Source organism: Pogonomyrmex barbatus, unplaced genomic scaffold (genome assembly GCF_055798465.1).
Source record: "Pogonomyrmex barbatus isolate J1 unplaced genomic scaffold, ASM5579846v1 scaffold5, whole genome shotgun sequence".
Lineage (NCBI taxonomy): Eukaryota > Metazoa > Arthropoda > Insecta > Hymenoptera > Formicidae > Pogonomyrmex > Pogonomyrmex barbatus.
The window spans coordinates 4,445,225-4,470,785 of record NW_028297149.1 but is presented as its reverse complement, the minus strand read 5'-3'; the positions used below and the strand labels follow the sequence as shown (position 1 = coordinate 4,470,785).

Sequence of the window (25,561 nt, the reverse complement as noted above, 5' to 3'; positions counted from 1 at the left end):
ATAGGTAGGTGTAGGAAACGAATTTAGGTCAAACAATCCTGTTTCTTAGCAACAAAATTTCTATTGACATGCGTATCAAATATTAACAAAGAGAGAAAAAAAGAAGTTATTTTATAAAAGTATATAATTATATGATCGTAAGAATTAACAATATCATGATTGTATAATGAAAAAATATACAAACGGTACTATCCAGAATGTAGTTTTGTTTGGATACCGATATATATCAGTATTCGTATCTATCATTTCTCCTATCACTTCATAGTTATTTCTTCATAGCGTACAACGATAGATATCAGGAACATTATATCATAGATCAAAGAACAAGATCATTAGAAGTTTTTGACATGTAACAATCTTATTTAGAAATATAGGCGAGTTTTTTAATTCATCGATTAATAAATCGCATTATGCGCAAATTCAACTTTGCTCTATAAAAATAGCATTTGCACATTATGCGATTAATTAATCGATGAATTAAAAAACTTATATTATTACTATTATTACGAAATACTCTAGCGTTTTTAATATTTTATAATTATAAAAAAAATATATAATAGTATATATGTAATACATATTAAAATTTATACATATTTTAAATACACATATATACATATCAAAAACCGATTCAGACTAAGATTGATCACTATTCATTATAAAGAGAATTACAAAGTGAAAAAGACAATATTGTGACTATCGAGACATGTCAATGCTAAGCCTAAAACTACAAATAGATAGTATACACAGCAAATGTGTCATAGTCATTAAACATAAAAAATATTTTCTTAAGGCGATGTTTGTAGTGTTAGACGCGGTCGTACTCGTTGAAGTCGTCTTCCGGAACGAAGTGGCTTATGGTATTGTGGATTGTCAAAAAGAAGTTCCCTTTTAGATGGTTCATCTTTATCTGCCGTATTTCATTATTAAGGAAAATAATATGATATTAAATATGCAGTTATGTCATTTCTTTCTCCTAAAAAATATAATATTTAACTTTTCATACGTAAATGTAATATAAAAAGGATATTTATGAAGCAGCTTGAAAATTCCTGTGCCTAATGGAACTGGAATACCCATTATGATTGATTCTGATACGCCGCATATAATATCTTTTTGTCCATAATAAGCCGCATCAAATAGATGATCCGCCGTTTTTTCAAACTATAACAAATTGGTAAATAATAAATAACAAATTGGTTTGTGAGAAGCACTTCCAATTCTTTTTAAAGAAATTTAAAAGTTAAAAAAAAAATAATTCCATATTATATTTAAAAAAATTAACAAAATAATGAAGAATGGAAAATCTCACCGATGCTAAATTTAAGACAGATTCTTTCATCTTTGCTAAACCTTGTCTTGTTATACCAAGAACTTCTCCTCTACTAGTCATCAAATCTGCCAAGAGCATTAAATGTCGACGATCAATATTGATTCCATGATTTTCCATTACCGATTTAATTTCTGACATGATGGTTGTTCTCGCTGCTTCTATCCCGAGTGTTTTAAAAACCTAAAATGAATCATAAATAAGTATTTTATCCATATTCATATATTTTTTCAATTTACCTCTATCGTATTATTCGATTTTGTTTTCTCGCCAAGGATGCCAGGTGTTGCCATAACTTCTCTAAAATTATCTCCTTCAACAAATAACGTAAATTTCGTTTTACCACCAAGATTTTCATTATGTACAATCACTCTGTTGATTGATGACAAGCCCTACAAAATACAAACACACCTATCAGATATTTTTCATATTATAAAAATTTACATTTTATAAAAATTATATAGTGTATTATATGGTTTTACCTTCACTATGATATTTGGAAGAGCTTCCGTCAATTGACGAAATGGAAAATTCGAATTATCCTTCTGTCGGTTTGGTCGAATAATAATTATTGAATCGCCTACTATCTCTAGATTCTTTGATGTTAATTTCAATTTTGAAGTACAGAGACTATAGAATTATAAATCACATTTGTTAGTATTGCTTGAAGGTATTAAAAAAGAATTTTAAAGTATATCAAAACTATTAAAATTTTTGTTTTCTCAGCTATATTGCGAATTATGACATTAGATAAAAGAAATCGTGAATTTTCTTTTCTTGCTTTACTTACGTATAGGATACAGAATTAACATCAATTTCCAATTTTAACAATTTAATTCTATCGATATCTAATTTTATTACAAGGAAGTGATCATCACGCATATATATTTCCTCGATATATTCAGCCACATCTCCTAGAGTCGTTTTCTCGATTCTTGCCTTCACTCGCTCGGCAAACTCAGAATCTGTGTCATTGACCTGCAAAATATAAAAAATTAATTAAGTTTGTATTCCACATAGAACATGTATGTGTGCGATATATTTACCAATGCTGCTGTTATAATGGGAGTACTGATTTTCGGACTTGCGTTAATAATTTCTTTGATACGTGGCACACCCTGTGTGATATTCATAGCGGCTACACCGGCGAAGTGAAACGTCTTGAGTGTCATTTGAGTCCCTGGTTCGCCGATACTTTGCGCGGCGAGTGCGCCTACAGCCGTGCCTGGTTCTATCTTGGCTCCCATATATTTTTCCTTGCACGTATGAATGAATTCAACTAATTGTGACACAGTGAGACGTTCCAATTCTGAGACTACCGACGAATTCGATTTGATGTTCTGCCGATAACGTGCTATTTTCCATGCAATAGATTTTAGAAATGTGCTACGAGAAACATGACATTCAATTCATTAAAATGGTACTGAACGCAGTTCAAACGATTTGTATAACACATTTATATTGTATATCGTATATTATCTTACGTCAGTTCCTGTTTAAATTCGTTACTCAGACAATCGTACTCCTCGGAGGAGAGCATTTCGTTCGTGGCATTAATTACACTAGCAGCGTCTAACGGTTCTTCTGTTCTGTAAGGCATTTTCGCTCTTACGTGATCATACACTCTTTTATAATCTACAGGACAATCTTTACCTATGGATAGAAAAATATGTATCACTCGCCTTACATCAGGGTTGAGTAGTAACTAAATAGTAACTAGTAGTTAAAAAGTTAAAAGGCGATTAATAAAATTAAAAAATTAAAAACTTAATTTTAACTAACTTTTAGTCAATTTTAAATTATTAATTAATTTATAACTTTTTATAACTATTTATTTTTAAAACACATAAATTTTAACTTATTAATTTTTTTCCTAAGTTAAAAATTCACTTATATAGAAGAAAAAATTGTAAAAGAGAAAATGTATTGCCAAATAAAAAAAACATTATTTCTTTGTTATTTCATATAAATTTAATTTACAAATAAAATGTTAAATTTATTTGATGATCCATATTGCAATTGTATTGTTTTATTTAGAATATTTTAAATTTAAAAAATTATGACATTCTAATTTAATAGAAATAATGCTAAAATTAATTTTTAACTTAATTTAATTTTAACTGAGTTTATACAATTTTTAACTGAGTTTTTTGTTCACTTTTAACTAAATTAATTTGTAACTTTTAACATAACATAACTAAATTAATTTTATAAGCCATTAACTTTAACTTAATTTAGTTAAAAAATAATATTAACCTATCCAACTCTGTTTTATATGAAATTCATAATACATTTACATACCTTCCATATACGTAGGATCTAATCCATCTCCGCCATATGGAATCTGAATAATATTACACATCGCATTGCGTACTGTCATATCGTAATGGATACATAGATCCTCTAAACTTTTGATTAATCGTCTCTGCATGTAACCAGTTTCTGCAGTTTTCACAGCAGTATCCGTAAGACCTTCTCTACCACCCATTGCATGAAAATAGAATTCTTTAGATACGAGCCCGGAGTAAAATGAATTTTCTACAAAACCTTTTGCATCCGGAGTCCGTAAACGCGCTGGAACATGAGGTAATGCACGATTTTCGAATCCGTTCGGTACTCTGCGACCATTAATAGCCTGTTGACCTACGCAGGCTAAAGAAAGGAATTATATTAAATAATATTAAAACGATTAAACGTAGTAATATATTTATAAAATAATTATTTAAACGTACCAATCATTTGAGAGATGTTGATAAAACTACCCTTACTCCCACAAAGCGCCATAATTAAAGGAGTATTACTAGGATGTAGTTCTTTCAAACACGCTTTACCAACGTTGTCACGAATCACTGATAATTCATTCAATATCTTTGTTTCCAATGTTTCTTCTTCTGAACATCCAGGTTGACAAACAAGGCGACCTTTCTCCATTAGTTGTATGTACTCGTTACATGTGGAATAACTAAATAAATGCAAATCGGATTAGTTATTTATTCAAGAGCAGCCTGTCGAATTTAGACTTGTAATTATTCGTACTGAGTGTTTAACACTTTTTCTTTGGCTCGAAGAAGACCCTGACTAGGTATGAGATCACCGATACCGAGAGAAATTCCTCTATCAAAATTATAATGATTCGTTAGTCTGGTTAAACGCCACATAGCTGTGGCCGCAACATCCTCTCCCCAGTCACGCAACAAAACATAAAATATATTTTGTTTTGATCCCGAGCCCAATACAGACTTATCCATTGTTCCCGCTAGAAGCTCGGAGTTGCGAATAATAACATCTGTGGATTTAATTTGTTCATTAAACAAAAATATATAAAATATATAAAAACAATAAGGATATAATTTACAACTTACAGGAATCATTAATACATAATTCTTCTCCGGTGGTGTATGCCTTGCCCTTTGCCTTCAGATTTGCTTTGACAGGACAGTCTGCATTCGGTCGCATAATCAAACTAAATATTTGTTTGCCTGTCCACAATCTTGTTGGTTTTAGGATTGCAGGTAGAGGAAGAGTTACAATTATAGAAGCGTCTGGACCTGCTAAGAGACAAAGAGCTAATTTAACCTGTTCTATTTGAAGAAATGTGTCCTTCTGAGTCAAGAGATAAGCGCCCGTAATGAAATCTTGCGTTGCTGCTATCAACAAGTCACCATTGCGAGGTGTAACCAAATTAGATTTGTTCTATAAATGTAAAATAATATGTCTTAGTATACTCGTATGCAATTTTCAATAATACTAGTAGTTAAAATAAGAACCAATAAAAGTCAACACTAGGTATGTATGTATGTATAAAATAATTTAAAAAACAAAATTTATTACTATGTTGATATGTTGTTTATATTCACTTGATACTAGTTATTGTTCTCACAAGATTCTTAGTCTTAGTCTTGAAGGTTTATCACAAATTTACATCTGATTAGTAATTACAAGTTTTATCACTTTGATTTATTAGAATTCATACTTTACATAAATAGCCCATGTTTTAAATTGTTTTTTTTTTTTTACTTTACATTATGACTTTAGAACATAATTTATATATTTTTGACAATTTTCATGTTTCATCTTTAAGCACACTCAATTCAATGTTTTACCTTTCTATTTAAATTACAGACATCCGATTTTTATTTAGTTCTGATTTATCTATATTCATTTTATTGGCATTTATTATTACTTTGTACCCAAGAAAATTCAAACCAAGAATCAAAATGTTTATGAATTTGTTTTTTAAATATATGCATTTTACATAGAGATATCCAATGTTGATTCTTACTGGCATTATTTAATTGATTTTATCTGAAAAGCCTTTAAATCTTTCTTATTTGTTTAATAATTCTATAAGAATATATATTAATTAATAAGTGTTATAATTTACTGCTAGTAAAACCAACGCTTCAGCTCTAGCCTCCTCAGTTTGTGGTACGTGCAGGTTCATTTCATCACCGTCAAAATCAGAATTATATGGTGTACAGACGCACTCGTTGAATCTAAATGTTCTATGTTCCAATACCTTAGTTCTGTGTGTCATAATGCTTAATTTATGCAACGACGGTTGTCGATTAAACAGCACTAAATCATCATCTTTGAGATGTCTCTCAACAATGTCACCATACTACAAAGAACAATATAATGAAATATATTAAACTGCTAATATATATATTTTAAAATTAAATCTCTATTATTATTTAAATTAGCAACTTCTCTCCGCCCACAAAAAAAAACTGAAAAAAATACCTAGATATAAAGGTATTAGGTGGCTTTTATATACTAATTATGAATTATAATCTTGATTTTTGTACTTGAACGATTTAGTAGAAAATAGTAATTGAAAATGGGGATACTGGCTTAAAGTAAGATAGTATCCCTCTTATCAAAATTATTCGAAAAACAAAAAGTTAGTAGATCAGAATTATAAGCTTTTGTGCTTTCAAAAACATTTAACAGAATTGATCTGTCTTTAATAGTTTAAAAAATATAGACAAATTCTGTTAAATATTTTTTAAAGCACATAATTTTGATCTTGATTAATTTTCTAGTTTTTCATGTAATTTTGATAAAATACTAATTTATATTAAACGATCTTTCAATTGCCATTTTCTGCTAAATTACTCAAGCACAAAAATCAGAACTAAGGTATATAAAAGCTTTTGATTTGCATAAATGTTTTTTCGATTTTTTATGAAAAGCGATGCTAACTTAAAGATCTTAAAATCATATTAATGCTACCTGCAGCTCTTGAGCAACTTTCTTTCGATCGCCATATCTGAGATATCGCCTGTCTTGGGAGTTCTTATATTGTATAAAGTTTGCTCCAGGATGTATATCCGGACCATTTCTAACCAATTTTCGCATTAGTTCTATATTTGAAGGAGTGACTCTTTCAGGATATGTTAAAGTCATCGCAACATACATGGGTACACCAACCTATATAAAAATCCAATTTCATATATTGCAGGCAGTTTAAGTTTGTCATTTATACTCACTTGATCTATCCTGAGATTTGGATCAGGCGAAATTACTGTACGAGAAGTAAAGTCAACACGTTTACCAGATAAATTACCTCGGAAACGACCTTGTTTTCCCTTTAATCTTTGTACTATACCTCTACCAAATTTTTTAGGCTGGAAGTATCAATGTGTATTATTTGAGAAAAAAAGATAAATTAGAAAAATGAGATGTTTATTAAACAACTTACTTGCATGTGTAAGGGTATTCCAGACATTTCACTATTAATGTAAAGACCACAATGCAATTGTAGAAAATCCCAATGTTCCATGTACGTTTGTATAGTAACACCTTTTTGCCTACGAATAACGTCATTGATAAGTGCTAATTCTGACAATTTCGTTGTCAGATAATCTTCATTTGTACCAGCCTTTAGGTCAGATAAAACGCTAGGTCTAATACAAATTGGTGGAACAGGTATTCTTGTTAATATCAAATCTACTGGTGTTGAACATTCAGGATTCATTAGTAAGAGGTACATATCGCCTGTTGGGATTCTATTAAAGAGTTCTTGAACCTTAAAAAAAATATTCCTATAAAATTAAGCATGCAAGAACATATTCCATAAAATGTTCTCTTTTTAAATCCATACCACATTTGGATATAAATATTGATCAAATACACATCTGTAGTTTTGTTCTACTATATTCTTATATTCTTTGTCACGTTTTGTCGCTGGACTCAATTCAGCCAATTTCTCTTGGATAAAAGGATCAGTTTCCTTTAAATTCTTGTACTGCTCATGTACAATTTTGAGAAAACCACCCTTTTTCACAGGACCATTGTTTGCTTTGCAATTTGGACATTCTGTTTTTTTCTTTGCTTTTTCCCAGATTTGTTTACGTAATGTTTTACATGCCAGATATTCTAAATTCGGATTCTGTAGTTTGCGTGAATAAAATCTTCTTTCATCTAGTGTTAACAAGACGTGAGCGCATCTCTATAGAAATTAATATGTTAGTACAAAATACAATTACCAAAATTATTAAATTTCAATAAAGTTATATATTACTTTGCAAATAGTCTGTAAAATCTGAATAATTGATCTAAAATAGCCAATGTGAAAAACTGGAAGTTGTAGATCCAGATATCCAAAGTGTCCCACACACTCATTCAACTTTTTATTGCACGTTTCACATTCATTTCCCATAGAGCTCACTCCCTATAGATAAAAATATTAGTTTTAACAATTCAAAAAGTATTGAAGTTAAAAAAATATTAATATCATTTTTAAATACCATGCGTCTGTCAAGTGCTCCATGCACAGCTGGAGTATGTTTCGCATCCTCGTTATATAAGTTTTTGGAGATCACCTCTACACTAGCCTGCATATGCATGTCATGCATGCTGTCCACACCGAAAGAAATGTGAGAGCTATATAAAAAGAATATCAATTCGATATCACGTCGACGAGTTACGTCTTGCATCATCAAAAGTCACAAAAAGTATCGCATATAAATTATTTGCTATGCTTGAAAAAACTCTACAAGCAAGTCTGCAAGACTTTACAAACGAGTTTACGTACACTTTGCTGGCGACATTCGTCTCCCTGAACTGTTCTTTCACCATGTTTAATATTATTAACTTATTGCAATCTCAATTATCAATTCTTCCTGCCTTTTTCGATCGAAATTCAACGCGATCGACGAGCAACTTTATTCACGTATTCAAGAGATACTGTCCCTTTCGTAAACATATGTCTTAACCTACATATGCTACTAACAGAAGCTGTTGATTGTTTCCTCCACATGTACGTCCGTGACAATCACTGCGAAACAAAGACATCATATACATTACAATTAAAACCGTGCAACAAAATCGTGCAAAATGGTATAATTGTTTCAAATTTCTTAAAGGAATGGAATCCACTCCCATGAAGGAAAACGTGATCACTCCCGAAATTTACCGCCTCGCTCGAACGGAAGTGACACTTAAGTTGCTTTTTCATGCAGCGAAGCAAAGCTAGCTTTTACCCTCTCTATCGATTTTCGATGGATACAGCGAACTAGTGAAGGCATGCTGAAAAGTTCGATCGTATATTTACCGTTCCACTACCTTGCGGGCGCTGTGGGTGAAATCTTAAACAACTGCGCCGACCCATCTACGAATCGTGAGCGTCGTGGGCTCGATGAGGTCGCGATTCATGACGTCATCTATGACGTTCTGATTGCGATCACATGATCTCGATCGTTATGTGAAACGGGGTTGCGAACGCTGCGGACGTTAAGTGGAACGCACCCCAAGTCGAACTTATAGCGAAGTAACATTAAAAAAATGTTGCCGGTGAAGTGAAAGAGAAATTATAAAAAAAAATATACAGATATTTATTATAGAATTTTAAAATTATAGAAGGAACATCTTTGGCAGCGTCAGAAATATGTACAAAATAAATAAATAAGTAATAAATAAATGTATAAATAACAAAATAAATAATAAATAAATAAAAATAATAATAAATGTAAAAATAAATGTAATGTAATGTAATAATAAATGTATCATCGTAGCCAGTGCAGCGATTATGTGTCGTCTCCTAATCTCTATTGCAACTGTACCACTATACTATATTGCTCCATCTATATTGCTCTATTATTCGATGTATTGACAATTATAATTCAATGGATATCGGAGCACAGCCAGTCTTATGCTGCTTTGCATTGAGGGGATAAAACGCTTAAAACTTTTCTTCGCTCTATGAAAAAGAAGGAGGTGATAAGCAATAGCGTTTCAACACTACTTTTCATTGACGTAGAGTGGGGTAAAAGTTAGCTTCGCTGCATGAAATTACAGCTTTAAATATTTCGTATGTATGTATTGAAAGATATCTATTAGATTCGGAAAAAATTAACGGAGACCGACTGGATTTGAACTCGGGATCCCTCGTCTACCAATCCGACACTTAGTCTGCACGACCACGACGGCTCCTCTCTGTTAGCTGTTTATATTCCGAATCTCTTTCATGACCGCTTACGGTCGTCTAATTCTTACAGTTCGGCCATTCTGGTATTACATTCGTCCCGAATGTACCGAGTCTTCCTCTATCGGACTTTTATCCGAAACTTGGAGCTTCTGCTCCCGACTTTCGATCACTTTCTTGAACGACCGACACGACTCCTTTGGAGTACTACTCCGCGACTTTTTTTCCCGTTCATTTCTCTTGAACGACCGACACGACTTTGGAGTACTACCCCCGACTTTTTCCGTTCACTCCTGAACGATCGACTTGTCAGGTAACATAGGCTGAATCTTCTCTGAGGTAACATAGGCTGAATCCCACTTCTGAGATTGAAAGATATCTATTAGATTCGGAAAAAATTAACGGAGACCGACTGGATTTGAACTCGGGATCCCTCGTCTACCAATCCGACACTTAGTCTGCACGACCACGACGGCTCCTCTCTGTTAGCTGTTTATATTCCGAATCTCTTTCATGACCGCTTACGGTCGTCTAATTCTTACAGTATAATGAGGAGCATAAATGAGCTTCTTTTTCTGTGTAGCTAGAAATAGAAACTCTTTAGTAAGAATCTGGTCATCATATCTTTTTAATATCTCGATTTTGAAACGTTTTGATTGGTCCGCCATTTTTTCTCTAATGACGTATTAATGTCACGTGACATCGATCACAGCATCTAGCGAAGCCTGTTTTCAGCATTTTTTTCTTTTATTTTTATTATAAAAAGAAAAAGATAAGGAGAAATTATATATTCTACAAGGTTTTTTGAATGTAATTGCCGAATATAAATCTTCATAAACATTGCAATCATTCTTGGAATTTCCTACTCAGTCAAATGTTAATATGTCATACATATCTCAAAAAGTATAACAATTAAATTATATAGAAAATAGCGTTTTATATAGGGTGCGTTCCTTTATTCACTCCGAGTACTCATGCTATGACGTAATGGAAGTGTACTGCGGCTATCGTTCCGTTTTAATTTCGTGCGCTTTCTAACTGCTTCAAGATTATAAAATGGAACGCAGTTGCAGTATGTTTTCAAATTCCAACTGAAATGGCTGGCATATGTAATATTAAAAAAAAATATAATTTTATTATATATATTAAATATAATATAGATAAATATAATATATATAAAATAATTAATAATAATAATAAAATAAATAATAAATAATAAAAAAATTAATAATATTAATATTAATAATAATAATAATAAAAAATAAATAATAAATAATTTCATAATATTATATAATATCATAATAATTTCATTATATTATATTGAAAGATATTTATTAGATTCGGAAAAATAAACGGAGACCGACTTTGAACTCGAGATCTCTCGTTTACTAATCCGACATTTAGTCTGCACGACCACGACGGCTCCTCTTTGTTAACTGTTTTCCGAATCTCTTTCATGACCACTTACGGTCTAATTCTTACAGCTCAGCCATTCTGGCATTACATTCGTCCCGAATGTACCGAGTCTTCATCTACCGGAATTTTATCCGAACCTTGGAGCTTCTGCTCCCGAATTCGTTCATTTTTTTGAACGATCGACACGACATTGGAATACTTTTACTCTCCGATTTTTTCGTCCACTTTTTTTTTTTTTTTTGAACGATCGACACGACATTGGAGTACTTTTACTCCCCGACTTTTTTCGTCCACTTTTGAACGATCGACAACGACATTGGAGTATTTTAACTTCCCGAATTGATTCATTTTGAACAACATACAAACGACACACACAAAATCGACTGAATTTTCTCTGTCAGGTAACATGGGCTGAATCCCACTTCTGAGATGAAAGATATTTATTAGATTCGGAAAAATAAACGGAGACCGACTGGATTTAAACTTGGGATCCCTCGTTTACTAATCTGACACTTAGTCTGCACGACCACGACGGCTCCTCTCTGTTAGCTGTTTATATTTCGAATCTCTTTCATGACCACTTACCGTCGTCTAATTCTTACAATATTATTATATCATGTTATACGCTTTATTTTTTTTCAGCATCAATCAAGATTATTTCAGTCTCTATGGAAGCAGCCATCTTTGTGCTCTAATTGCTTTACTTCGCTGGTGCAATAGCTGCAACAGGAAGTACGTCAAATCAATGACGTCATAAAATTCAAGGCAGTACTTTCGGAGTGCACTACTCTATATCGAAACGCTATTCGTAATACTGACAGTACTCGGAGAATAAAGGAACGCACCCATAGTATTGCTAGTTACATAATGAGTATTAAAAAAAATACACAACTTTGTGAGCAATGTATTAATAGTAGATTCTATAAATTGAAATTTTTTATGACATGCAAAATTAGTACAATTAAGAAGTTACAAAGATAACATTTTATTTTTTGTTAATAATCAAACATTTAAAAAACTGGAATATATATTCAGAAAATACCAAAAATTTATTTGCAATAATAAGAAATTTTTAAGTTTCTTAATATTTTAAGTAATAGTCACGTCTTGCAATGTCTTAATTTAAATACAAAAATAACAAACAAATTTGCAGTTTATAGAGGATTAAGGATATCTAGGATTTTAAGGAAAAGGATTTTAAGGATATCTAATAAAAAAAGAATTATTAAATATAAATATTGTGACAGTAAGTCAATGGCAATGCATAATGCAATAAAATAAATTAAAATAAACTGTTAAACTTTATTCATTTAATTTCTTCCTTGTTCATCCAATAGTAAAAATATCATTTTGCACTTATCATTGATTACATGTTACATCACTGTTACAAAAATGTAATTACTGGCCAATATAATATTAGAAATTATTTATTTTGAATATTAAAAGCAATATTATTTAGTGATTATTAGTGATTAAATATAGATATTATTTATTTAGAAATTGAGTAATCAATCACTATCTTTCAGCATTCGATTTTTATAAAGACATACGTTACATATCTAAAAATAATTTTATTAAGATTTTATTAAAGAAAAAGAATTGTGTCATAATCTACGAAAAATAAAATCTGTCTGAATAATATTCGATATATGTTTCGTAAGTTTTTCTGAGGTTCTGTATGTTCCATGTTCATTTCATACGCTTGTGCTGGGGGTCGATCATGTAACTTTTCCCCTAAGGCAGAAACGTGAAAAGTTTCACGTGAACTTACGATCATGTGTTGATTTTGCGGGATCATGTAACTCTCTTAAACGTGAAAATGTGAAATTTTTTACGTGAACTTTTTCAGCATGTACCTTGGTGACGGAAAGAAGGAAATCTAGGGAATTAATAAATATACTTTGGAATTAGAAAAGATTAAGGTTGTATTAGGAAGTGTACGTAATACATATACAATTGATTATTAAAAGATGTATATAATACTGTACCAATAAAATAATTTTCATTAGCTATAAAACTATGAAACTATGTTTCATGATTTCACTTTCCACGCATCAAAGCTACATACATAATCGCTGTACGTGAAAAGTTTCATGTGAAATGTCAAGGTGTGAAAAGTAAAAAGTGAAAAATGAAAAGTGAAAAATTTCACGTAAGTGTCGGTCCACAATAAGTGATTTAAGCTTTAAGACGTAAGAAATTGACCAATTATAATCGAATATGCAAAGAATAATCGACTATGATTGGTCAATTTTTTACGGCTTAAAGATTAAATACTTATTGTGGACCGACACTAAAGTTACATGATTGACTCTCTGAGGATCTAGGTTCTCCGCGGCCAACATCTTTTTCGTCATCAAACTCAGCACATCGAGGACACCGTTCCTCTAAACGCCATAAGGAGTAGATGAGCGCGCCATCTGTGGGTTGTCGTCGCACCTACTCTCTGAGGACTAATGTCAAAAACCGAACGCAGCTCAGTTTTTGCATATACTTTTTCGCATATATTTGCCCGCATAAAAGATTTTTTAATACAATTTGATACAATTAACATTTGTTTCATACAATACAATAATTATATTTTAATTATAATTATTATATACTATACATCTGTATTATTATTCTCATATTATTATTCCGATAAATATAAACTATAACAGTAATATTTCAAACATTTACCAAATAATAGATATAAAAAAATTTTAGCGACTTCGTTAATTTTTTATTAAAAAATTTTTATTAAAAAGGTAATAAAATAAATTTCATAAATTTTTTGCAACTTCTGGATATTTAATAGAACGTATTCTTAGCAGATTTATTTATTTACCGATAATTATTTATTTATTACCATAAATACCGTGAAAACCGAATGTGTTGCTACAGCTTTTTCTTCGCTCCGGCCTTAACAAGTAAAATCTTGTTATAAATATTTTTCCATTGCGTTCTCACGCGCTTGTGCCTGGTGCTCAACATTTCGATTTATGTAACTGGTTGCGACCGCAGGACATATATATATATATATATATATAGCGGCCAAAATTTGTGACTGCTGCCTTGTTCTACGATCGGCGATCTCGCGATCGGCAACAACCACAGATGGCGCGCTCATCTACTCCTAGCTACACCGAAAAAGAAGCTCATTTATGCTCCTCATTGTACACTTTTTCTATCAGCATGCTCACAACGCAATATTTTGGATGCGTTCCGTTGCACGCATGATGCGTATGGATAAAATTTATGTCAAACAGACGAGCAAGATCGTGACATCCAATAATCAGATGATTTGACAACGATTGACAGAAAAATAAGAAGGGAAGGTGTGCGTCACGGCGGGGCCCGACCACGAACCAGTCGTGAAAACTCGTAATTATTTTGCGAAAAAATACCACCTCAGCCAGGAATCGAACCTCGATCTCCTGCTTACCGGGCAGGCATCTTATCCTTTCGACTACCGAGGCATGTGATGATATTTATCGCAAATAACATATTTAGAATAACACGTCACAATACAATGATACATATATATATATATATATATATATATATATATTATAATATACATATATACATGTATTCTTTCGAATCCCCACGACCGGTACTCCAGAGAGATGATGGTCCTACGCGCCTCTGGTTTATCGAGAACTTTAAAGAAAACATTCGCTAATAATTTAGTTTCATTTTGCTTGCGAGTCGTGTTAGGTTAGGATGACTAATTAGTAATTAACTTATCAAATAATGTTCATGTTTATTTTGTATTTAATAGTAAAAAATTAATAGATTTATCAATATTTGATTTAATCATTGAAAAAAAGAGAAAATTGATTATGAAAGTAAATTATAGGGTTTTACTAGGTTTTCAGAAATTCTCTATCAACCAACCAATCAACGCATCGATGAACATTTCGTGCAACGAATAAAATAGTGTTCTCGTTCACGCTGTTTCACATGCAACGCGCGATTCGTTTCGAGGGAAAGACGGAAAGTTGATTGCTGCTGGTGCTACTGTTGCATGAAAATAAAACTTTGCCGATTGCCGCCGATTATGCCGGCGTGACAACTACGAATGATACGCACGGACTGAATCTCGGGCGAGATATTGCCAAAATGTCACGGGTATGTAATGAAAATGTAGTTAGATGCCCTTCGATTTATTGCATTTGCCTTTACTTCGATTCCCGCTCATTTCTATCAATGTAGATTAATACATTATAATAAAATCTATTAATTGTAATCTTAATTTAACTTGTCATCTTTTTAGTTAAAGAAATGAAAAGTAAATTTAAAAAATTTTTTGAGATTAAAGTTAATTGACATTGGTAGAAGTAGACATGTTGCAGCGAGAGCTAAATCTTGGAGATCACATTCATCGGTTTTTTTTTTTTTTTTTTTTCCCAGGATATTAGATCTTACTTTGCATCAGTCTCAACTTCTCAGAAGAAGAATAACAGCGTGTCTGTTACTCCAAAACGTCAAAAACGATGCATAATCTCATCAGAAGAGGATGAAGAAAAGCCAAAGCCATCTACGAAACGTTCTAAGGTGTTACTTCTAGTCGTATTTTGTGCACTTTATTTTACTTGTTATTATTATTATAATTTTCTTTATTACTTTCAACAATATAAATTTGGATAATTAATTATACAGGTTATACGAAAGACAAAAAAGGTTTCTGCTTTGTCAGATTCTGATGACGATGTAATAATAAAAAATGATAAAGATTCTAATTATTCTAAAACAAGTAATAAAAGCAAGAGTGAGAAGCTACGGAAAGAAATCTCTTTTAATGAATTATTTGAGAAGAAGCCAATATCAAGGATAGAAGAGACAAAAGTCAATCGAAAGTTGCAGAAAATGGTAAATATTATATATGGATATGAATGATGACTAATAAATATTCTATAATGATATTGGAATTTATAGGAATCTGAATTTCACAATGATGAGGATTTTGACGCTGTGCTTAAACAGTTAGATACTTCTCAATGTACCAGGGTGGAGGATATGAAGAAAGATAAAAGTTCCAAAAATGCAAATATTTCCAAAAAATCAGAAAAAGTTGAAATTAAAATAGGTACATTTAATTTATAAGTGTGAAAATAAATATTATAGACAAACTTGACATAATAAAATATTAAATTATTTACAGAAGATTCTAATAAGGATAAAGATATTTCGAAAGATACTCATAATAAAATTAATAAAACAAATAAATTACAAACTGAGGAGGTGAAAATATTTCCTAACAAAAATGATATACATTCGAAAGTTGTTATAAGTTCTCCTTCAAAACAGAAATTACAAAAAAGACAAAAAGATAATTTTGATGAAGTCTTAGATACAAAGAATAAATATAATAATAAGCCTTCTAAACAATTAAACTTTGACAAAATGAAATTGAAAAATAATTCAGCTTCTGTATCATCAAAGGATAAAAATGTAGAAAAATCATTAGATAAAAAGAAAATCGAAACAAAAGATATATTTGAAGAAAGGATAGAAAAGAAGAAACAGCGTGCTACAATGTATGGAAAATATCTTCAGAGAGGCGGCGCCAGAAATCCTGGCTCAAAAGAGATTCCTGTTGTAAGAAACTTTATATACAATGATTAATTGATTATATATAATGAATAATTTTAGAACTGAAGGAATTATTTTTTAATAAAAGTAGAAAAGAGTTTTAATAGTATTTGATTTATTTCATAGGGGGCTAAGAACTGTTTAGCTGGAGTGAGTTTCTTAATTACTGGTGTTTTGGATTCCTTAGAAAGAGAGGAAGCTGAAGATTTAATACGGAGTTATGGTGGCCGAACTGTGAACGCTGTATCAGGCAAAGTAAATTATATTATAGTAGGAGATGAGGCTGGTCCAGCTAAATTGACAAAAGTGTGTGTTTATATAATTCTACATGCAAGTATCTTTTGTTTCCTATTTACATAAGACAAGTTTTCAGGCCAATAGTTTAGGCATCAAACAAATATCAGAGGATGATTTGCTAGAAATGATTTGTACAAGACCGGAAGGTAAGCCTAAAGACATCAAGCCAGCTACAATAAGAAAGACAATTTCGAATAAATCTGAAAGCGATAAATCATCATCACCGAAGAAAGAAAAAGCACCATCACCGAAGAAAGAAGAAATACTATCACTGAAGAAAGAAAAAGCATCATCAGATTTTTATCAAAAGGTAAAAACGCCATCATCTTCACCGATGAAAGTAAAGACATCCTCACCAATATCAAAACAGATTTCCAATATAAGCAATGATATACAGGAGGTAAATTTAGATTTTAATTTAATATTTATGCGCTTACGAACGATAAAATAAAATTTAAACCATAATTTTTTATATATCATTATATTTTTGTAGATTACAGACATTGGATCAGAACCGTTGGTTGAGAAATATAGACCTAAAATGATGAAACAGATTATAGGTCAACAAGGAGATAAAAGCTGCGCGCACAATTTGTATGTATGGCTGCGCGATTGGCATAAAAATCGCCAAGATCCCAAATTCAAAAATGGCAGTATGCTATCTTTTATTGTTTTAAAATCATAATTAAAATAAAATAAGAAAATTCAATTAATTACATTTTTGTTCTAACGTAGTCGGCAAGCAGACACATGGACAAAATTTCAAAGCTGCATTGCTGTCCGGTCCGCCAGGAGTCGGTAAAACGACAACCGTACATGTTGTTTGTAAGGACTTAGAATACGATCTTGTAGAATTTAATGCTTCTGATACGAGAAATAAGATGCTTCTAAAAGAAGAAATCTCAGGATTATTATCCAATACTACAATGAAGGATTACGTCACAGGTAAACACATAATACAAAATCTTGAAATAATTATATTATTCTTTTGTTTTACATTGCAGGTGCCAAACAAAAAATTACAAGCAAGCATGTGTTATTGATGGATGAAGTCGATGGTATGGCTGGCAACGAAGATCGTGGTGGCTTACAGGAATTAGTTAGTTTAATCAAACATACTGAAGTACCAATTATCTGTATATGCAATGATCGATTTAACACAAAAGTGAAAACCATTTCTACGCACAGTTATGAACTGAAATTTTCAAAACTCAGAGTGGAACAGATCAGGGTACAATTTACAGAATCTAATTCGAATTACGTTTCTTACCTAATATAATTAGATTTTGTTCTTTTTTGCAGAGCTCCATGAAATCTCTATGTTTTAAAGAAAATATCAAAATCTCAACGGAAGATCTTGATTGTTTAATCGAGTCGACGAATTATGATATTCGACAAGTAATAAATCATCTAGAATTTCTTAGAAGTCAAACAGCTCACGTGGAAGCGGATGGCAAAAAACATTCAAACAAGAATTTCAAACTCGGTCCATTTGATGTCGCAAAAATAGCATTCAACGCGGAAGAGCAAAAGACTATGAATTTGAACGATAGAATTGGTTTATATTTCCACGACTACAATATAGCGCCTCTTTTTATACAAGAAAATTATCTAGGAGTCAGATCTCAAATGCCACCGTGAGTATCATCATGTTTATATACGAAAACCAAAAATTAAGAATTTTATTTTCGTAGTCGTCAGAGGCTAGAAAGAATTGCCAATGCGGCCGACAGTATATCTCAGGGAGATCTCATCGAGAAGGTAATGAGAGGCAATATGATGTGGAGTCTGCTTCCGTTACATGCTTGTTTCTCATTTATTATACCAACGAGCGAAATGTCGGGAAGTCTTGATACGTTGATACGATTTCCTAATTGGTTTGGGCGAAATTCAAAGGCAATGAGATTTAATCGGTACCAATTAGATTTTTATTAAAATGTAATTTATTGTGATTATACAGAACTTCAGTGACTCCTTGCTATGTATTGCTTCTAGATTAATGCAAGAATTAACGGTGCATACGCGATTAGCCACGGGTGCGAGCAAGGACGCCCTCAATCTGGATTATTTGGTCCACATTCGAAACGCTATTATAAAACCTCTAATAGAAAATGGTGTAGATGGCATAGAAGCAGCATTAAATATTATGGGAAAATATCATTTAACCAGGTCCATATATTTCATTTACGTTGAAAGTATTAAAAGATACTGTATATTAACATGTTAATATTTAAATTTTTGTTTTAGAGAGGATTTGGATTCAGCGATAGAGATTTCTCTTTGGCCAGGAATTCACGATCTTACGAATAAGCTTGATAGTAAAGTATGTACAACTATTTTGACATGTAAACTAGAAAATTAATAGACTAATTGTACTAAATTACTATAATCTCTCTCTCTCTCTCTCTCTCTCTCTCTCTTTCAGGTGAAAACAGCGTTTACGAGGGCATATCAAAAGAATCCTTCTATGCTGCCGTACATAATTAACAATACTGCTACTGGGAAGAAAAGATCTATGCAGGATAATGATATTATAGAAGAGGAAGATGATGAAGAAGAATCTGACGATATTGATTCCGATAAAATGATCAAGGTAATATGAAATATTATTTTCGCGATTTCATTATTAAGTACAATTTTTCGAAAAAATATGATTATTTAATGTATTTTAGGCAAAGAAACCTACCACTGCTAGTAATAGTAAAACTGCTGTGCCGACGAAAAGAGGTGGTGAACCTGCTAAGAAACGTGGAAGAGGACGCGGTAAAGCAAAATAGAAGACAATATGAAGGATGGAATGCACATTTTATTTAGAAAACTTGAGACAAAATTAATTATAAACATTATAAACGTTTGTTTACCGTTTGATTGAATTGTTCAAAATAGCGTTTTATGATCGTGAAATGATATTTATATATATTGCTTGCTAGATTTATTGCATCAAAACGCAATGACTTGGCGTTTATGTTTCAAAAAAAAATACATATATTTTCTATTCTTTCTTATTAATGGAAAATTTATATTATTCTGAAGGTTCAGTGACTGTTCTAAGTTCTTCTCTCGTTTGTACACATTCTAAAATGAAAAAAAGAACAATTAGTATAAATTATCTTGCAATTATCATAAAAACATCTGACAAAATATACATAATTTATATAAAATATGAATTATAAAACTTAATGAAATATTTTCTACTTATAATACATACGTCTCTTAGTGGGCTTCCATCCAATGTACTCATTAGTTTTCTTGTTTTCTTCAGTCAGCCAATCAGTCAGGGGCTTAAAGTATTCCAAAAGTCCAGCCGAATCCATCTGTTGTTGACCTGAGATTTTCTCCATCGCATCTGGCCATGGTTTTGAGGAACCCAATTCCAGCATAGATCTAACGCAATCGTTGCTTATATTGTATTCTTATAATATTATGATAATATTAAACTTACTTCAGCAGATTTCCAGCATCCTTGTTATCATAAATATCACATTGATGCAATGGTTTGGCTTCTGGATTGTTTGGATCGTATTGCTTAGCTTTAGTACACAATGCCTTATGGAATTGGAATTGAATTACGAAGCTTACATAATATCTTATGTACTCGACATCTGCGATTATGTGGTACTTCGAACCAGGATCGAAGTCTTCTTCCGATCTATCTATGGGAGGTTCGATACCTTGATATTCCTCCGCAAGTGACCACCTTAAAGTAAAAGATCTTAATTTGCTTAAAATATATTTTAAACTTAATTCTTTTTCTGATTTATTAAATTTTTATTCAAAGAAGAATATTGATAAAAAAGGTAATAACATTTTCATTTTCCAAAACACTGACCAGTGACAGTTGTAATTGTCGGGTGTAACTTTTCCCTGGAATACATTCCAACGCCACCGATCCATCATATAAGCAAATGGCAGAAAGGCGATCTTATCAAGACTCTTCACATAAAGGTGATTAAGAAGTGCCTCCCGGTCAGTTGAGTCGTCTTTTAGTAGACCGATCTTCTTGAGATGACTAGGAGTGGACGCACTAAGAGATATAACATCACCAACCGCCTCATGAAAGCCTGGATTCGCGCCCTCTTTGAAGACTGTAGGTTGATCCTTGTACTGTAGATAATACTCAATATGACCCATCTCGTGATGAGCTGTCAACAAGTCCTCCATATTAACACGCGTACACTGCTTGATCCTGAAATCCTTGCCGTCATAGAAGTCCCATGCACTCGCGTGGCAGATCATATCTACACCTTTCTGCTTCATCAAGATCGAATTCTCCCAGAATGTATCCGGCATGGCAGTCAAGTTGATTGACGTGAAGAAATCCTCAGCGAGGCGGAACATGCTCGTCGCATTGTATCCTGCTCAACGTGTTACAAGGCATTACAACATATACAGAAGATTAGAGGTGAAAGATTAACTCGAAATAATCTCCATTCAGCAGTAATGCCTTGAAAGACTTAAACCTGCCTTGTTCTACTAAAGCGGCGCTAACGTCCGGCAGCTGCTTGCCCGGGAATGGCACAGTGAAGTCGGCGATATTCGCCCAAGTCTGCGCCCACGTGTTGCCCAACAGATGCGCCGGAATCGGGCCGTCCTTAGAGATGATGTCCTCGCCATATTTCTTCCTGAGCTCGCGCCGTACATAGGCATGCAGTTGTACATACAACGGCTTCAATTGTTGCCATTGATTTTCTATGGAAATTTTGTCATTTTATCAATGCTTTATTGTACTTTTAAGGCTTACACGATTACTATTTTCAAAAAAATTAATATATTTACGGATATTATCCGTGTCATTATACATTGTTGAATGCCAACGTTTTGTGAACATTGCAGTTCATCAGGGCGAGGAGCAGCCTGATACTTATACAGTGATGAAATGAACTGCAATGTTTACGAAATATATATATATATATATATATATATATATATATATATCGAAAATATATATATATATATCGAATATATATATATATACACACACACACACATTGTACAATGTTACGAAATTACACACACACACACACACACACACACACACACACACACACACACACACACACACACACACACACACACACACACACACAGAGTATCTGGCATCGGTCATATCACCTCTCGTGTGCAAGTAGAGCTAGTAAAACTGAGTAGAAAAGTCCTCTATCATTTTGTAATTTTCGCAATAATTATCGAGTTATTTATTCTTAAAAATCACCGTCTTATCTCAGCCGGTCCATCGGCAAATACAAGCGATAAGATACTCCCGCCCGGCGATCATCGTTGATAGGCGCGTGAAGAATTGTTTACTTTAAGCGGCAATAGTTATAGCTAATATATTGAAGAAAATAATTCTTCACGCGTTTATCAACGATGATCGCCAGGCGGGAGTATCTTACCACTTGCATTTGTCGGTGGGCCGAGCTAATATCGTGATTTTTAATAATTAATAACTCGATAATTACCGCGAAAATTGCAAAATGATAGAGGACTTTAATATTCAGTTTTACCAGCTCTACCTGCACACGAGAGGTGATATGACTGATACCGGACACCCTGTATATTATAATGACACGGATAATACCCATAAATACATTAACTTTCTTGAACACTTTATTGTATTTAGATGGTACCGCAAATGATCTTACCGATTTGATCAGGGAAATCATCAGCTTCATAATCCTTCATCCAATATGCCGCGTAATCGGAGAAGTTGTTGAGTCTCGCCGCAGTGTTGGCTAGCTCGACATACTTGGGGTACAGAGACTTGACTTTCTCGCCCGACGCCTTCCGCCATTCCACCCAGATATGTTTCAATTCCTCAGGATCTCGACTGCGCATCAGCAACTCGGTAATCTCTGGTTCGAGTGCAAGGTCGCACTTGCTCTTGTTATTGTAATCACAGATTTTCGCGGTGCTATAGATGTTCTCCATTTGACTAATCGTCGTCTCGAATTCCTTGTAACTCTGCAATTATATTTTCTTTGTTAATATCTTCATGATTTAACTTGTACTTCCGATTTTAATCAATTAGTAATTGTCTAAACATGCTAATTTCTAAAAATTAGTGAAAAAAACAGAAAATATTTTAAACTAAGATTTGAGTATTTTGTTATAAATTTCAGTTTATTCTTCCACTAATTTTTCGTAGAAAGCTTATTAATAAATGCAAGTAATTTGTATAGATTTCTTCGTATCTCTTTACGTCTTCAGGAAGAGCGGCGGTGCCAAGTACACCAAGTTTCTTGAATTGCCTCTTGAGGCTTTCGTCTTCCAAGTCTCTCCAAGAAAAGGAATTCACTTCCTGGGCTATTTGCTTAGAGACGCGCGCCGCTTCTGCAGACACCTTCAGCTTCTCTGCCAAGTTCGCATCCGTCAGATTTGACGCGTAATTCCATCCTGCGATGCTCTGTTTATTACTCCATTCAGCGTACTGTGCATCAAGGCGTTTCAGGATCTCTTGGGCGGATTTCAGAAGATCATCGTCTGCAGTCTGCAGATTTTTACTGATATTCACTGCATCCTCCGATGTTGGTTTGGCTATCACCAGAGTTATAACTGCTGCTATCAGGATTCTGATGATACAATTACATATACATCTTATTAGTTACGACAAAAAATGGAAAAATCTAATTATATTTTTAGTGAGATTAAATTAATTAATTAATTAATTAGTTAATAATTAAAGAAGATTTTTTAAAATATGGAAAAAATCAAAAAATTTATGAAAAAACAAACATGAAACGACAATTGATCGTTTTATTTTATTACTACATTGTAGTGATATGAAATGTTTGATAAGATATTTTTTTATGATACTATTTATAGTGTCATATTTTTATCGTAAAGTATTATGATTTCGCAATATTATGTTTCGCGAGACATATTAGTAGATGATAAAAATAAAAATCTCATTAATTCTTAATGTATCCAATTTTTTTTGAATAATTTAATTTTTTTTAAAATATATAAATTAAATTGCAAATTTTGAAAAATTCGATTGGATCGATAATAAATAATATCTTCGGCCGACATTGTTCGATAGAATACAACACGTTAAATAACATCGCGAGGTCGAACAATAATTTGAAAGTCTCGCCCAGGCGCGAAGTGCACTCGTCCGGCGTATTAACTCGTTAGATCATGAATGATCGTCATCGTGCATCCGGATATATTTGATGTGAATACCGACCACGGACATATAATATGATATATTGGGAAGAGAATAATCATTCTTCGCAAAACGATTAAACGACCTTAAATAAATGTTTTGCGACGAAAGAAAAGATTGACAGAAATTTATTCTTTACGGATAAAAAGAAATTATTTTTTTATTTTAATTCATATAGGCAATGCAAAAAAAATAAAGCGACATTGTAGCGACATTGTGATTTATCTTCTTATTGCAATATTTTTTTTAATTAATAATTTTTCAAAATTATTAATTGTAGAATCGTGTAATTATTTCTTTGCATTTCATTACGAGATTAATTTCTGGTTATCAGTAATTATCGACTTTACTCTTATAGCGACAAGAGTAAACGTATATAATGAATTAACGGGATACTCACAGGCGCAGCATACCGATTCACCAATCTTTTGCGAAATAATTTGATCTCTCAGCCCAGGTCTCGAACAACTTTCACGAAATGTTTTGCATCAGTTACAAACCGCCTCCCAATCATCGACTGACCTCCGCGTGCGAGACACGTTATCTTTTATGCAACTTCCCCTCTCACCGACAGCATCCCGCTCCTGTCGCTCGACTCCTAGACTCATCCTGTCGTTAGTTGTCAGGACGCGTTATCGAAAATTTATATTTCAACCTGAACCGATCGTGTTCTTTCGTACTCTTCGATATGTCGAATGTCGACTGTTTTAGAGAATATTAGTCTTTTTTTATTAATGCTTTATCAAACAATTATACTAAATTATTATACTATATTATTATTACTAAATAAATTATAATTTTCAAATATACACGGAGAAAATTTTATATTAAGTTTTAATCCAATTTTGAATCACATTTTACTATTTTTTTATTATCAATAGACCATCATGACTTTATAAACTAAATTACAGTACAACATAGCAAACTGAATTTGAAACGTTTACATAATTTTGATATAACTTTTACTGTGGCTACATTAATTTTTATCACATAAATAAAGTAATTTTTGTGAAATCAACGCTAAAGCCATATTCTAAAATGGAAAAAATTAATTTTACTGATATGAAGTAAAAATATATTCGATATATATTTTTTACTTGTTTTTACAATACTAACTTTTATCCAACAAGTTTTGCCTTTATAGTATAAAAATTTTTACTATAACAATTATAGTATAAAAATTATGTTGCATTATTGTTTTAAAAGTTAATGGCTATAGCATTTAAACTTATAATTATCTGATGGTCCGCAACTTCTATTACACTATAGTAATTTTGGGTATAAAATTTTCTTCGTGTAGAAAAAGTAATTTAACTTTGTTTAAATTTTACGTTGTTATATTCAATCTTTT

The 25,561-nt window shown here is 32.3% G+C and overlaps 3 protein-coding genes across 9 annotated transcripts; 1 reads left to right on the top strand and 2 right to left on the bottom strand.

Annotated features, from left to right (window-relative positions):
* Window positions 1–41: 41 nt before the first annotated feature.
* LOC105423689 (RNA polymerase III subunit A) lies at window positions 42–9,024 on the bottom strand. 4 transcript variants are annotated; one of them, XM_011633543.3, is made up of 21 exons: window positions 8,886–9,024; window positions 8,367–8,609; window positions 8,080–8,215; window positions 7,854–8,003; window positions 7,434–7,781; window positions 7,032–7,358; window positions 6,820–6,957; window positions 6,563–6,760; window positions 5,712–5,948; window positions 4,690–5,020; window positions 4,364–4,613; window positions 4,060–4,289; window positions 3,629–3,979; window positions 2,812–2,980; window positions 2,374–2,713; window positions 2,118–2,305; window positions 1,810–1,957; window positions 1,567–1,719; window positions 1,310–1,510; window positions 1,028–1,161; window positions 42–912 (listed from the first exon to the last, which is right to left on the bottom strand). In XM_011633543.3, exons 2-21 carry the CDS (start codon window positions 8,408–8,410, stop codon window positions 786–788), a joined length of 4,200 nt encoding a protein of 1,399 aa, XP_011631845.2. In that variant the 5' UTR covers window positions 8,411–8,609; window positions 8,886–9,024; the 3' UTR covers window positions 42–785. The 4 variants fall into 4 exon arrangements, with proteins under 4 accessions (XP_011631845.2, XP_011631846.2, XP_011631847.2 ...); XM_011633544.3 differs by having other exon boundaries at window positions 8,748–8,886; XM_011633545.3 differs by lacking the exon at window positions 8,886–9,024 and having other exon boundaries at window positions 3,629–3,799; window positions 3,875–3,979; window positions 8,367–8,741.
* Window positions 9,025–14,346: 5,322 nt separating this feature from the next.
* On the top strand, window positions 14,347–20,496 carry Gnf1 (germ line transcription factor 1). 4 transcript variants are annotated; one of them, XM_089082145.1, is made up of 17 exons: window positions 14,347–14,627; window positions 15,024–15,284; window positions 15,567–15,710; window positions 15,816–16,025; window positions 16,092–16,242; window positions 16,321–16,754; window positions 16,875–17,054; window positions 17,110–17,445; window positions 17,539–17,698; window positions 17,781–17,990; window positions 18,050–18,276; window positions 18,348–18,682; window positions 18,740–18,958; window positions 19,041–19,214; window positions 19,293–19,368; window positions 19,471–19,638; window positions 19,718–20,496. In XM_089082145.1, the coding sequence occupies exons 2-17, from the start codon at window positions 15,276–15,278 to the stop codon at window positions 19,820–19,822; spliced, it is 3,138 nt and encodes a 1,045-aa protein (XP_088938271.1). In that variant the 5' UTR covers window positions 14,347–14,627; window positions 15,024–15,275; the 3' UTR covers window positions 19,823–20,496. The 4 variants fall into 4 exon arrangements, with proteins under 4 accessions (XP_088938271.1, XP_088938270.1, XP_088938274.1 ...); XM_089082144.1 differs by having other exon boundaries at window positions 14,348–14,627; window positions 16,318–16,754; XM_089082148.1 differs by having other exon boundaries at window positions 14,349–14,627; window positions 17,122–17,445.
* LOC105423690 (angiotensin-converting enzyme-like) lies at window positions 19,832–24,771 on the bottom strand. The gene is made up of 8 exons (XM_011633547.3): window positions 24,611–24,771; window positions 23,245–23,614; window positions 22,688–23,006; window positions 21,510–21,734; window positions 20,875–21,400; window positions 20,488–20,742; window positions 20,254–20,429; window positions 19,832–20,120 (listed from the first exon to the last, which is right to left on the bottom strand). The coding sequence occupies exons 1-8, from the start codon at window positions 24,619–24,621 to the stop codon at window positions 20,068–20,070; spliced, it is 1,935 nt and encodes a 644-aa protein (XP_011631849.2). The 5' UTR covers window positions 24,622–24,771; the 3' UTR covers window positions 19,832–20,067.
* Window positions 24,772–25,561: the final 790 nt, after the last annotated feature.